The following is a 13,825-nucleotide window of genomic DNA, read 5'->3' as shown; positions in this document are numbered from 1 at the left end:
TTGTTTGCAGCTGAACTCTCTACATGGTAGTTTCTTTGTAGCTGAACTCTCTACAATGAGACTTCTTCTAGCTGAACTCTCTACAGGGTGACTTGTTTCTAGCTGATCTCTCTACAGGGTGACTTGTTTCTAGCTGAACTCTCTACAGGTGATTTGTTTGCATCTGAACTCTCTTACATGGTGGTTTCTTTGTAGCTGAACTCTCTACAATGTGACTTCTAGCTGATCTCTCTACAAGATGACTTGTTTGTAGCTGAACTCTCTACAGTGTGATCTGTTCATAGCGGAACTTTCTACTGGGTGATTTGTTTGCAGCTGAACTCTTTGCATGATTGTTTCTTTGTAACTGAACTCTCTACAAGGTAACTTCTTCTATCTGATCTCTCTACAGGGCAATTTGTTTGAGCCGAACTCTCTACATGATGGTTTCTTTGTAGCTGAACTCTCTATTAGGTACCTTTTTCTGGCTGATCTGACTACAGCGTGACTTGTTTGTAGCTGAATTCCCTACAGAATAACTTTCAATGTAATATAATTGAGTAAATTATAAATGCAGCTGAATACTTTATTAGGGTGACTGTTCTATTAGAGTATCTCGATCTAGCATTTTGTTACACGTAGTTGTCTTTCGAATCATAACTCAGTGGTTTGCAAGGACTTTCTATGATGATTATTCCAGCTACATACTGATTTTCAGCTTGTTGCTCTAAGCGGTTTGCCTGGTAAACACGAAAACTAATAGTTTTTTTAATTCATAAAAATCGATTGTGTAATTTTGACACAGGTTGGGTTTTGTGTCATTCCAATTCCTTTCAAACCACAAAAAGGCACTCCTACGATGGTTGCTCCATCTACATATCAATTTTCAACTGATTCTTCATAGGAGTTTACCCTGTAGCCGTGACAGACCTCCGAATTTATTTACGCAAATAATCGGTCATAACTCCGTGAATGTTCATCGGATTCCTACCAAAGTTGGTACGGAGATCCGCCTTACTGAGCCCTTTAAATGTACCAATGTCAGCCCGATCCAAGCACGCATTCATGTTTTATGGCAGATTTTGCGAAGTGTGCGAAATGAAGAAGTAGAAGAAGATAAAAACAAAGAAATTAAAACGAAATTTTGTTCGCTCGTATCTCGGAAATGTCTAGAGCGATTTTCTTCAAATTTGGTGTGTAAACTTCCCTAGCTGGCCGGCACGTCTGTAGCAAATGTGGTTCCAATCGGATAAGGGATGACAGAGCTACATAGGTGTGAAAATTGCGTTTTCTTTCTACCTGTTAATATACTCACGGGTGGCACGCCGGCTTCTTGGGCCGCACGACACACTACCGTGTGTCTTGATATGTATATCTAATCAAAAACAGCCAAGTTGTAAAAAAGGGGTGCGGCCCTTGAAAAGGCTATAATGAAAAAAAGATGTGAAATCCAAGGTGGCGGCCAAGAAACGGCTGCGATGGTAGGTTAATGGTAAAAAATTTAATAACGACAATTCAGGTGAATTTTGTGCCAAGACCAAACGGCACCAAATTCACCTGAATTGTTGTTATTAAAATTTTTACCATTAACCTACCATCACAGCCGTTTCTTGGCCACCACCTTGGATTTCACATCTTTTTTTCATTATAGCCTTTTCAAGGGCCGCACTCCTTTTTTACAGCTTGGCTGTTTTTGATTAGATTTCACTTCTTTTTGTATTTGCATACCGCAAAGCCGGCCTATGGCCAGCTTTGGGGCTTTTTAACCTATATATTTTTCTTTACCACAGGAAAAAGAAAAAGATGAAGCAGATTTTATAAATACTTTAACTCATTCTGATTTTATCAGTAAATGTACAAATTATATATATAATGCATATATCAAGAGTTCATTATATTATGAACTCTTGCATATATTTATTATATGCCAATTAATTCCCCACAGGATAATTTACAGCTGATCTCTCTACTAGGTGGCTTGAAATGTAGCTGAACTCTCTACAGGGTGATCTGCTTGTACGTAGATGAACTCTTTACAGGATTCTCTCTACAGGGTGACTTGACTCTAGCTGAACTCTCTGCAGGGTTATCTGTGTGTAGTTGAATTCTCTACAGGGTGATTTGTTTGCAGCTGAACTCTCTACAAGGTAACTTCTTCTAGCTGAACTTTCTACAGGGTGACTTGTTTCTAGCTGGTCTCTCTACAGGGGATTTGTTTGCAGCTGAACTCTCTACATAGTGGTTGCTTTGTAGCTCTACAAGGTGATCTTTTCATAGCTGAACTCTCTACAGGATGATTTGTTTGCAGCTGAACTCTCTACATGATGATTTCTCTGTAGCTGAACTCTCTACAGGGTGATTTGTTTGCAGCTGAAATCCCTACAGGTGATTTGTTTGTAGCTGAACTCTCTACAAGGTGATACTTCTAGGTGATCTCTCTACAGGATGACTTGTTTCTAACTGAACTCTCAACAGGGTGATCTGTTCATAGCTGAACTCTCTACTGGGTGATTTGTTTGCAGCTGAACTCTCTACATGGTGGTTTCTTTGTAGCTGAACTCTCTACAAGGTAACTTATTCTAGCTGAACTTTCTAAGGGTGACCTGTTTCTAGCTGATCTCTCTACAGGGTGATCTGTTCATAGCTGAACTTTCTACAAGGTGATTTGTTTGCAGCTGAACTCTCTACATGGTGGTTTCTTTGTAGCTGAACTCTCTACAAGGTGACTTCTTCTAGCTGAACTCTCTACAGAGTGATTGATTTTTTTGCAGCTGAACTCTCTACATGGTGGTTTCTTTGTAACTGAACTCTCTACATGGTGATATGTTTGTAGCTGAACTCTCTACAGGGTGATCTGTTCGTAGCTGAATTCACTACAAGGTAACATCTTCTAGCTGATCTTTCTACAGGTCATATTTGTTTGTAACTGAGTTCTCTACAGGGTGATTTGTTTGTAGCTGAACTCTCTACATGGTAGTTTCTTTGTAGCTGAACTCTCTACAATGTGACTTCTTCTAGCTGAACTCTCTACAGGGTGACTTCTTTCTAGCTGATCTCTTTACAGGGTGACTTGTTTTTAGCTGAACTCTCTACAGGTGATTTGTTTGCAGCTGAACTCTCTACATGGTAGTTTCTTTGTAGCTGAACTCTCTACAATGTGACTTCTTCTAGCTGATCTCTCTACAAGATGACTTGTTTCTAACTGAACTCTCTACAGTGTGGTCTGTTCATAGCGGAACTTTCTACTGGGTGATTTGTTTGCAGCTGGACTCTTTGCATGATTGTTTCTTTGTAACTGAACTCTCTACAAGGTAACTTCTTCTATCTGATCTCTCTACAGGGCAATTTGTTTGAGCTGAACTCTCTACATGATGGTTTCTTTGTAGCTGAACTCTCTATTAGGTACCTTATTCTGGCTGATCTGACTACAGCGTGACTTGTTTGTAGCTGAATTCCCTACAGAATAACTTTCAATGTAATATAATTGAGTAAATTATAAATGTAGCTGAATACTTTATTAGGTTGACTGTTCTATTAGAGTATCTCGATCTCGCATTTGCTACACGTAGTTGTCTTTCGAATCATAACTTAGTGGTTTGTAATCCGATTCTTCTGTACTACTGCAAGGACTTTCTATGATAATTATTCCAGCTACATACTGATTTTTAGCTCGTTGCTCTAAGTGGTTTGCCTGGTAGACACGAAAACTAATAGTTTTTTCGTTCATAAAAATCGATCGCGTAATTTTGACACAGGTCGGGTTTTGTGTCATATCTCCATGGTCTTTATCCCGATTCCTTTCAAACCACAAAAAGGCACTCCTACGATGGTTGCTCCGCATACATATCAATTTTCAACTGATTCCTCAAAGGAGTTTACCCTGTAGGCGTGACAGACCTTCGACCTTATTTTACGCAAATAATCGGTAATAACTCCGTGAATGTTCATCGGATTCCTACTAAAGTTGGTACAGAGATCCGCCTTAATGAGCCCTTTAAGTGTGCCAAATTTCAGCCCGATCCGAGCACGCATTCGTGTTTTATGGCGGATTTTGCGAAGTGACGAAATGAAGAAGTAGAAGAAGAAGAAAAAAACGAAGAAATTAAAACGAAATTTTGTTCACTCGTATCTCGGAAATGGCTTGAGCGATTTTCTTCAAATTTGGTGTGTAGACTCCCCTTGCTAGCCGGCACCTCTCTAGCAAATTTGGTCCAATCGGATAAGGGATCACAGAGCTACATAGGTGTGAAAATTGCATTTTTTTTCTTCCTGTTAATATACTCACGGGTGGCGCGCTGGCTTCTTGGGCCGCACGATACACTACCGTGTGTCTTGATAAGTTGTATAATTACTAATAAAATCAAAAATAATTGAAGTATTAAATCTTCTTTAAGTTCTTTTCTTCTTCCTGTGGTAAAGAAAAAAACACATGGGTTAAAAAAGACCCAAGCCAGGCATAGGCTGGTTTTGCAGTATATAAATACAAAAAGAAGTGATATCAAATCAAAAACAGCCAAGCTGTAAAAAAATGTGCGGCCCCCAGAAATGCCATGGTGAAAAAAGATGTGAAATCCAAGGTGGTGGCCAAGAAATGGCTGTGATGGTAGGTTAATGGTTAAATTTTAATAACGACAATACAGGTGAATTTTGTGCCGCTTGGTCTTGGCACAAAATTCACCTGAAATGTCGTTATTAAAATTTAAGCATTAACCTACCATCACAGCCATTTCTTGGCTGCCACCTTGGATTTCTCATCTTTTTTCACCATGGCCTTTCTGGGGGCCGCACCTTTTTTTACAGTTTGGCTGTTTTTGATTAGATTGTACTAGCAGGTAAGACATGATGACACAAGTGTCCACAGGTCCTCCCACTATCACAACTCACCCCACCAGCCAGTTGACAACTGTTAGTATGAGTGTTACTCTGAATTGTGAGGGAACTGGTAATGGACCAATTACGTATACATGGCAGACTAGGAGTGGCAGACAGCAATGGGTTGCTATTAGTAATAGTGGTAACAGGAGACTTGTTGTGAAGAGCTTGCAAGAGTCACAACAGTACAGTTGTGTTGTGTCCAATGAAGCTGGTGGTTCAAGGTCAAATGTTGCTACTATTACTATTTTGAGTGAGTGGGTAAACTGCCATACAAGTTTTTGTAAGTGTATGCACTTAGAAATCACTACTCATCCTCAAGACAGACTAGTGCCAGTTGGTTCATCAGTTAATTTAACATGTACATCATCAGTATCATCTGATGTGACATTCTCATGGACTAGTGATGGTAGAGATGTTACAGGACAATCAATATCAACTGGTGACACTAGTATACTAACAATTAAAAGAGTGAGGAGAAGAGGTGATGGTAGTTACATGTGTGCTGTGAGGAGTGGATCATTATCAGTGCTGTCTAATACTGCTACCCTGACTGTCTACGGTATGTTGATCAAGTCCTTAAATTAATAGATGGTAATAAGATTCGTAAATGCCTGATACAATTTTTGTAGGTCCTCCACAGATCACAGATCACCCAGCAGGTGGTGATGTACCAATGGGAAAAAGCATCACTCTCATGTGTAGAGCTAGCGGTCTAGGTACACTTGTATATTCCTGGGAGAGAAGTTCTGGTAGTAGTTGGGCTACTGTTAGTAATGGTAATACAGCATCATACACTACTGATACAACACTGACTGTTGGAGAGTACATGTACAGGTGTAGAGTGAGCAATGAGACTGGATCAGTTGTGTCTAATAGTGCTACTGTGAATGTGTATGGTGAGTATTGCCTAATGGAGTAAGTGAGCCTTTTAGACTATTTTTTATCATGTACTGGGAGTAAAGCAGATAAAGAAAAATTAACTTTATGTTATGTTCAACAACAGTTGTACTATGCTGACCTTGTTGGCTGACTTACTATCTTACTGACAAATACTGACTAACATTAAAAAAGTTCTGTCACCAAAAACCGTTTTTTCTTTTGCTGTGTTTGCCGTTGTCAGTCTATGTAAGCACACGGTTAATAGTGCAAACAGATACTTCCATCAAGAATTTTAATATGTAGCCTACCAAAAATGAAGGTAATTTACACTGCGATTTGGAAAGGACCACATAATTACATAAGAGTGAAATTGTGTATTGATCTTCTTTTGATAAGACATTGTTGAAATGCTATGGGATTTCTTAGCTGCACAATACACTACTGTGTGTCTTGATAAAAATTTTAATTCTAAGGTTGAGCACGCACTTATTTATTAGAATACTTATGAAACATGTTTACTTGTGCATGCTAGTAGTGATACAGATGCTATTGTTGTAGCATAGATTTATTCCTTCGTTGATCCAATACATGTATTTAGCACTAAACGTTAGGGTTCAGTGATGAGTAAGTAAGTATTCTTAGTTGGATAACCACATAGTCTCATGCCACCCACCTGCTCAATATTGAATAGCATGTTTATACCAATCTGCAGGTGTACATTCAATGTAAATTATGGCTAAACTATGTAGGAATATCCATGCCACTGTACAAAAGTATATATGTAGCTCAACTACTGTCATGTTTTGGTAATAATTTAGTAGATGCACAACCTTCGTAATTTGTAAGGAAGAGCAGTACAAGTGGTTTAAGCTCAATAATTGTGTCTCCATTGTTACAAGAAATAGATAATGTCTGAATGGCTGGATTGTTGTTAAGAAGGTGCTTCCAGCTTAGTCTGTGAGTATAGTCTTTGAGTCCAGTCCATGAAATACATTACACCTGATCATAGTTCCTGTCATTACGTACTTACCACTCTCTAATTATGTAATGGAAATGATTCTTCCATTTTCAAAAAAGATTTAAAGCAAAATTAAATTGCATTAAGGTTCTTTTTTGCAGACAGTGTACCAGTTTAGCATTTTAGAATGTTACTTGGGGGCCTGTAGGTACATCAAATAAGATATGTTATTGTGCTTATTTAGGTCCTCCAAAGATCACAGTCCGCCCAACAAGTGGTGATGTACCAATGGGAATAAGCATCACTCTCATATGTAGAGCTAGTGGTCTAGGAACACTAATGTATTACTGGGAGAGAAGAAGTTCTGGTAGTAGTTGGACTACAGTTAGTAATGATAACACAGCATCATATTACACTACTAATACAGCACTGACTATTGGAGAGTACATGTACAGGTGTAGATTGAGCAATGAGGCTGGATCAGTTGTGTCTAATAGTGCTACTGTAAATGTGTATGGTGAGTATTGTACTAACCAGTAAGGCATGATGACACAAGTGTCCACAGGTCCTCCCACTATCACAACTCACCCCACCAGTCAATTGACAACTGTTAGTAGGAGTGTTACTCTGAATTGTGAGGGAATTGGTAGAGGATCAGTTACATATCAATGGCAGGCTAGGAATATTAATGGAGGACAATGGAGGTATATTAGTAACAGTAATAACAAGAGACGTGATTTGAGCAACTTACAAGAGTCACAACAGTACAGTTGTGTAGTGTCCAACGAAGCTGGTGGGACAAGATCAAATGTTGCTACTGTTGCAGTTTTAAGTAAGAAGCTGTATTCATATTTAGTTAGATATTGTTATTTGTTCTCTACAGGAATCATCAGTCACCCATCAAGTACTACTGGTATAGCATTACAAGATGTCACATTAACTTGTTTAACATCTGTTGATGATGTTACATACTCATGGCATCGTGATGGTGGTAGTGTTCCCTCCAGATCAAGAAGGCAGAACAGTAACACACTAACTATTTCTAGAGTTATTCCACCTGATGAGGGAATGTACTATTGTATGGCTAACAAAGACGGAATTAGTGTGGAGTCTAGTAGAGCTAGAGTAAGAGTGGATGGTGAGGACAAATTACTTATTTCCACTTTCTCTTGTGTCAATGCATTTAGGTGACATTTCTGGCCTTGACTTGTGTAGTAAATATTTAGGAGTGAGTTGACATAGCTGTGGTGGGATGTTATAACAGCAAAATTCATAATATTGTGGTTACTCCAGGGAGAATTCTTCCTACCTTGAAGCATTGCTATCCCTTTGCCATAAAATCAATGCACCCGTAAATTCTTCTTCCTACCACCATATTGTTAGTTAATGCTTTTATAGGCACTATGTCCATGACAACCTGCATATATCAGAAGGCTGCAAGTTAGCATTGCTTCATAAAATACAGACATATATGGAACCCAAAGAATGTACCAAATGCTAATTGCTCAAGTGATCCATGAATTATCTATTCCATGTAAAGTGGTCTCAGCAAGCTACATACTGTACTCTTGCAAAGGTTTGATAGACCTTAGCACAACTATCACACTCTTTTATTACCTCATTAGTTTCACCCAGGAAGTCAAACTTGATCTCTAGTACTCTTGTCATCATGTACTGACAATAATGATATCGGTATCACAGACCAACAGGCTTAATCCTCAAACACACAGTGCAGACAGATTAGTATTTATAAGTCACAGAGAAGAGCCACATAACAGCCGATCAAGTTTTATGCTGCATTACATTATTTTTTGTGATGCACTAATACTCTGTCCAGGCAAACACTAGCTTTAGGTGAACAGCATTGTAAGACATATATTCCAAAGTTTCTAAAGCAAGGTCTATACCAAAGTGTACATTAATTAACAGTATTTTTTATTATTATACTACTGGAATGGACAAACAGTGTTTACTGATTATGCCAGGGGGGAGGGGCGGGGGAATTACAAGGTGCAAAATTAGCTATTAACAAATGATTAGTTAGCTACAAATGTTGACTAGAAATAATTTCTTATCAGCCATTTAAATTAATGAGGTTGATAGTATCACCTAGGGAAGTGGAGCATGCTGAGAGTGAAAGTAGCAGACAAGCGAAATCCTGCAGTACCATACCATATTTTTAGTACTTAAAGTTACTAGAGCTACTACAGCTATTTAGGATTGAAAAGTCATGCAACATTTACGAAACAACTCTTGCCTTGTATTCATGGTATAGTTGATAAGAGGTAACTCTCACATTACAGTGAGTGGTTTAGATCCAACCTTTTCATTTGCTTTTTGCAACATGTTTTTATGAAGCTCTTGACTACTCTTTTAGGTTAATTAATTAAAGTATTGTTGCAGAACAATTCAGCAATCTTATTCTGAGGAGGGCTTAGCTGAAGGGACCTGCCCTTGGCAGACTGAGTGGGGGTTCAGCCCCCCAAGCATCTAGTTTCAGCCCTCCAATTCCTTTCCTCTGCCTATGGTTAGTAATAGCTGCGGTGCACCTCATCATGTTTAGAAGTAGGTCAACATCTATATTGTGTATTTCTTGACAATTGTGACAAAATCCTGTCTACAGTAGTTTGCAGAAGCATGTGTTTTGAAAAAAAAATGAATTAAAAAAATATATTAGAAAAATTATGCATGCATAAAATAATAATATGGAAGTTTTAACAAACCATTACTCAGAGAAGCCAGTTTCAAGTAGTGAACTAAACTTTATATTCTCCTGCTCATGGAGAAATACAGTACCACTGACTATGACACAGTTTCAACAAATCTACAAATACATTAATCTATTCAACAAATAACACATCTAACTGTATGTACAGAATATTAATCTTGTTGTAGTTCTGTCTGAACTGATGACAGGTGCTCAGTCTATGGCTGGTCTCCCCCTTGTTTCAGTATGCTGGACCCTGTGACCACTTGTCTCTTTCACCTGAACCTCCAGAAGCTCTTTGATACTCATGCTTCAAAATCAGCCCACTCATTATACAGGGGCAGATCTAGGTGGAGTTTCTGAGGTTTCCAAAAACTGGTCAAACATATTCAGGCAATTAAAATTGACTTTGAATTGATTTGCAAAGGATTTAAAAGTTCAGATAAAAATACTCTAATAGAGCAGTCGACTACCTTAATCAAACAGTATGGTCATACTGTTTAAGTAGGGATCAAGGTGAATGTTTCGCATGCTGCCCAAAATTCTGCCTTTAAAATCATCCTACAGACATTTATACTGCGAAAATCACCTTAACGGAATAGTACTAGTTCATATATTACATAAAACAACATTAAATACAACAAAACACTTACAAGTGGCCGGATACAAAATTTTTTTAAATCGCTGAAAAATCAATTTTAGTTTCAAAGCCTCACTGCCTGACCACAGTCGCAAGCCTAGAGCTAAAACAAAACAGCATATGGTCACCATTTTACGCCGCAACTACAAACTCACTGTTGGGGTTCCGACTAGTGTAAGCCCTGTGCACCTTGTCTTTCCTTTTATCTTCAATCAGGTTGGTTGTCTTTTTCTTCAAGTATCGAAACCATACCGAGGCATTAATTTTCTGTATCAACACTTTTCTGTAGACACCACAAAATTATTACAGAAAGCGCTTATGCTGCTGAAAGAGCAGTGTGCTTATAATTTCAAGTGTTACATGTGAAACATTAAGGCTGCTGAGTTATCACTTCGACTTATACCAACGGACTACAATCAATGAAGAGATTTGAGACGGATTGATACTCGATGGTTTGTTCCTCTGAAGACACTGAATCAGCGACTCAGTGCCAGATGGCGAGATCAGCGAGTGATTCTTGTGATTGGATAGTACTCGAGTGGAAATTGTATTACTTCATCCTGTTAGTTGAGACTTCATCCTGTTAGTTGAGACTAAGCTCCATACAATTGAAAAGGCCTGTTCGTTTGAAAAACTTTCAGCTGGGGTGAATAGAACACGGATCATTGTACTAAGACAGGTCATAGATCTGAGCGCTACTGCTACTACAATCGACGGTAAGCTATGCATACTACTACAGGCCTGTGTGCTTCCAATTTTATGGAGCACACAGGCCCGTAGTAGTATGCATAGCTGTACGCAGCTGTACGTTTTTTGAAACGCACAGTACGTAGCTGTAACTAGCTAGCTAGGTGTGCTACAACAAAACACTAAAAAACTAGTATTTTTAAAAATTGTCAATTTAAAAATGAAGTAGGGATCTATACACTAAAAAGTAGTGAAACAAGAGATGAATGATGGTATTACAGCAAAGCTTGGTGGGAAAGTCCCTACTTTGGCACATTAGCTATAATTTTGCTCAATGCAAAGGTAGGGCATCTCTTGTTTCACTACTTTTTATTGCATAGATCCCTACTTCATTTTTAAATTAACAATTATTTAAAATACTAGCAGAACAGTTGCATTTGTATAAAGTTATACCTCTACCAACACAGTAAAAATAGTCTAAGATTGTATCTAAGAGCTACAGGTTTATTTTTGGGGGCATACTCCCAGATATTAAAATGGCACCCATGTTGTACGTATGCTTCAAACTTCACAAAACTCCACTTCTTAACCCTTAAACGCGCAAAGGCCATTATAATGGCCCTATTATTTATTACACCGAAAACGCACGAAAGTTTATGCTTACTTTCGCGAAAATAATCGTGCGTCTTTACAAGGCTGTATCTCTGAAAATCCTCGACGTATCAACTTGAAACTTGGTACACAGATGGTGGATACCCTGGGGTTTACCCATCGTGACTACCAATTGTTTATCATTAATGCTTCTCTATTTATCCGAAGTAATATGCGCATAACTTGGAAATAACCGTCATGGTAGGTGGCTCCGTTGGCGATTCGCCTCAATACTTGGTGTCGAGAAAGAGTTGTACCCTTGATACAAGGTGGTGAAATTCCATTGACATAGCTGCAACTCTCAGGTATTTATGAATTTTAGAAAAAAACTTGTGGTATTCACACAATTGTGCGAAGTAACCGCACGTCTTTACACGACTGTATCTGTGAAAATCCTTGATGTATCAGCTTGTAACTTGGTACACAGACGGTGGATAACCTGGGGTTTATCCAATATTATTATTATGTTTTTATCAATAATACTTCTCCATTTATCCACAGCAATACGCGCATCATTTGGAAATAATCATCATGGTAGGCAGCTCCTCTGTCCATTCGCCTCAACACTTGGTGTTTAGAAAGGGTGGTACCCTTGATACAAGGTGGTGAAATTCCATTGACATAGCTACAACTCTCAGGTAGTTGTGAACTGAAAAAAAATTGTCGTATTCTCATAACTATTTTTACCCTGTAGGCATGTAACAAAGAACTCCAACACAATCACTGTGGCATTTCAACGTGCTGCCAAGACGTATTCTGGTGACTGGTCAATCAAATACCAACAGCAATCCATTTTATCATGCACTGTTCATCAAACATAAAGTATTATTATTAGCATTAGAATTTGAAAAACTTTTCAAACATAAAATGTACATGAAATATATACACTAAAGAGCTGGGATCTTTACTCAGTAAAGGGTTTGCCTCATTTAGAAACCACCGATCCAAGTGATTTCAGAGAAAAAAACCACAATCGTGGAAAAACCTGAATTACAAACAGCTCTGTACATAACTAAACAGATAATACTGTCAACACATCTAAACTATATACATCGGTTGAACCTGTAAAAGTCTAAGACACAGTAAATAACATACACCCCTTATTTATAGTTTTCCTTGGTGTGGTATATCTTAAAACAATTTTCAAGGCACAAATGAACCATTCCACAATTTACGCAGCCATACTTAGTACGTTTTCTATGTGTCTTCCGGTCAGAACACACTGCACAGTCACCGTCAGTCCCAAGGTTCTCTATGAAATGGCGTTCCTCAAGCCTCGCAGCGATTGAGGGGGAAGAGCCTGTGATTGACGTCCTCCATGCTGGCGTGAGCTATGTTGACATAAAAGTTTAGTAGCCAGTTGCTCCCTAAAGCTTTTGATGGTCCTACGATCATTCACAGGTGTGAAACAGCACTCTACGAGTATAAGCATTTTCGAGAGCCAAATCCCTACCCCTACCGGTACCTCTACCCCTACCAGTACCTTTCCTCCTACCTCGACTAGGCACAAGATCCATTGGAGACACAGTTCCCCTACCCCTTCCTCTACTTCTACCCCTCCCTCTACCTCTACCCCTCCCTCTATTTCTACCAGACAAAGGATCAGATGGAGATGGTGAGTAGTCCCTGCCTCTATCACTAGGTGAAAATGGGGCATGTGGAGAAGAAGAACGAGAGCGCAGGGAAGAACTAACAGGAGAGCCATGGTAGGCCACAGGAGAACCACTACAGGGGTATTCAGTTTCCAGGCTACCCATCCCACCGTCACTCACTCCACTATGTAGCCCAGATGGTCCAGGATGGCTTGACTCATCATGACCTTCACAATATCTTACATCAGCTATTAGAAGAAGCAGGACTCAAGTTATAAAACATGTGAAAAGCATTATACCTTCATAATCATCGTTTGTTTCTTCCTCGATGTCTTCTTCGTCGTTGCTGAACTCTTCCTCACGATCATTTTCTTCCACATCGCCATAATCATCTATAATGGCAGGCGAAGTGATAGGACCGATTCATCTGTCCGCCATTTTACCGTCTTGTTCCCTGGTAAGCCTATCAAGGACAAAAGAGTCTTCTCCATGGACAAAAGAGTCCTCTTCGTCCGAGTTGTTCCAGTCATCGTCGGTGTCGCTATAGAAAAGTTGATCAACAACAGCATTTTCATCCATATCTCGCTTATCTTTAATCACAGCACAAAGTTCTTGAGCTCGAATTAAAGCCCAGAAACGTGGCTTTCCGTTGCACTAAACCGTTTCACGATCACGTAATCCTAGCGCGCGCACCTCTGTGCCAAATATGGAGGGCCACTTAAATGGCCCTTGCGATTTCAGTGCAATATTTCGTAAATTCGCGTGCGCGTTTAAGGGTTAACTGCAAAAGTAAGCCTATATCAGTTAATTCCTAAAACTGTCTGCTTTAGAGAATTTTTTGATAAAAATTGTTACCA

The 13,825-nt window shown here is 39.0% G+C and overlaps 2 protein-coding genes and 1 long non-coding RNA gene across 3 annotated transcripts in view; 2 read left to right on the top strand and 1 right to left on the bottom strand.

Moving 5' to 3' along the window:
- The first annotated feature begins 4,821 nt into the window (after positions 1-4,821).
- Positions 4,822-13,825, top strand: part of LOC136247126 (hemicentin-1-like) — a 33,678-nt gene continuing 24,674 nt past the window's right edge. Inside the window, exons 1-6 of the mRNA XM_066038751.1 lie at positions 4,822-5,104; positions 5,153-5,413; positions 5,484-5,750; positions 6,936-7,208; positions 7,257-7,523; positions 7,575-7,829. Coding sequence (XP_065894823.1) covers positions 4,822-5,104; positions 5,153-5,413; positions 5,484-5,750; positions 6,936-7,208; positions 7,257-7,523; positions 7,575-7,829 — 1,606 coding nt within the window. The remainder of the gene's footprint in view (positions 5,105-5,152; positions 5,414-5,483; positions 5,751-6,935; positions 7,209-7,256; positions 7,524-7,574; positions 7,830-13,825) is intronic.
- Positions 11,331-12,328, top strand: LOC136266046 (uncharacterized). The gene is made up of 2 exons (XR_010705886.1): positions 11,331-12,014; positions 12,071-12,328. It is a non-coding gene; the product is annotated as an uncharacterized lncRNA (long non-coding RNA).
- LOC136242010 (zinc finger CCCH domain-containing protein 4-like) lies at positions 12,646-13,633 on the bottom strand. Its single transcript, XM_066033327.1, has 4 exons — positions 13,412-13,633; positions 13,268-13,360; positions 12,842-13,216; positions 12,646-12,761 (listed from the first exon to the last, which is right to left on the bottom strand). Exons 1-4 carry the CDS (start codon positions 13,545-13,547, stop codon positions 12,646-12,648), a joined length of 720 nt encoding a protein of 239 aa, XP_065889399.1. The 5' UTR covers positions 13,548-13,633.

This window comes from Dysidea avara, chromosome 1, assembly GCF_963678975.1.
Source record: "Dysidea avara chromosome 1, odDysAvar1.4, whole genome shotgun sequence".
NCBI classification, from domain to species: domain Eukaryota; kingdom Metazoa; phylum Porifera; class Demospongiae; order Dictyoceratida; family Dysideidae; genus Dysidea; species Dysidea avara.
The sequence above is the reverse complement of the archived record's forward strand: the minus strand, read 5'-3'. Positions and strand labels throughout refer to the sequence as shown.

Coding starts and splice junctions, on each gene's coding strand:
- LOC136242010 (XM_066033327.1), bottom strand. CDS start 13,547: ATGGATGAAAATGCTGTTGTTGATCAACTTTTCTATAGCGACACCGAC. Junction 13,361..13,411: donor GCTTACCAGGGAACAAGACG/GTAAAATGGCGG, acceptor CTGCCATTATAG/ATGATTATGGCGATGTGGAA. Junction 12,762..12,841: donor AGGTACTGGTAGGGGTAGAG/GTACCGGTAGGG, acceptor GAATGATCGTAG/GACCATCAAAAGCTTTAGGG.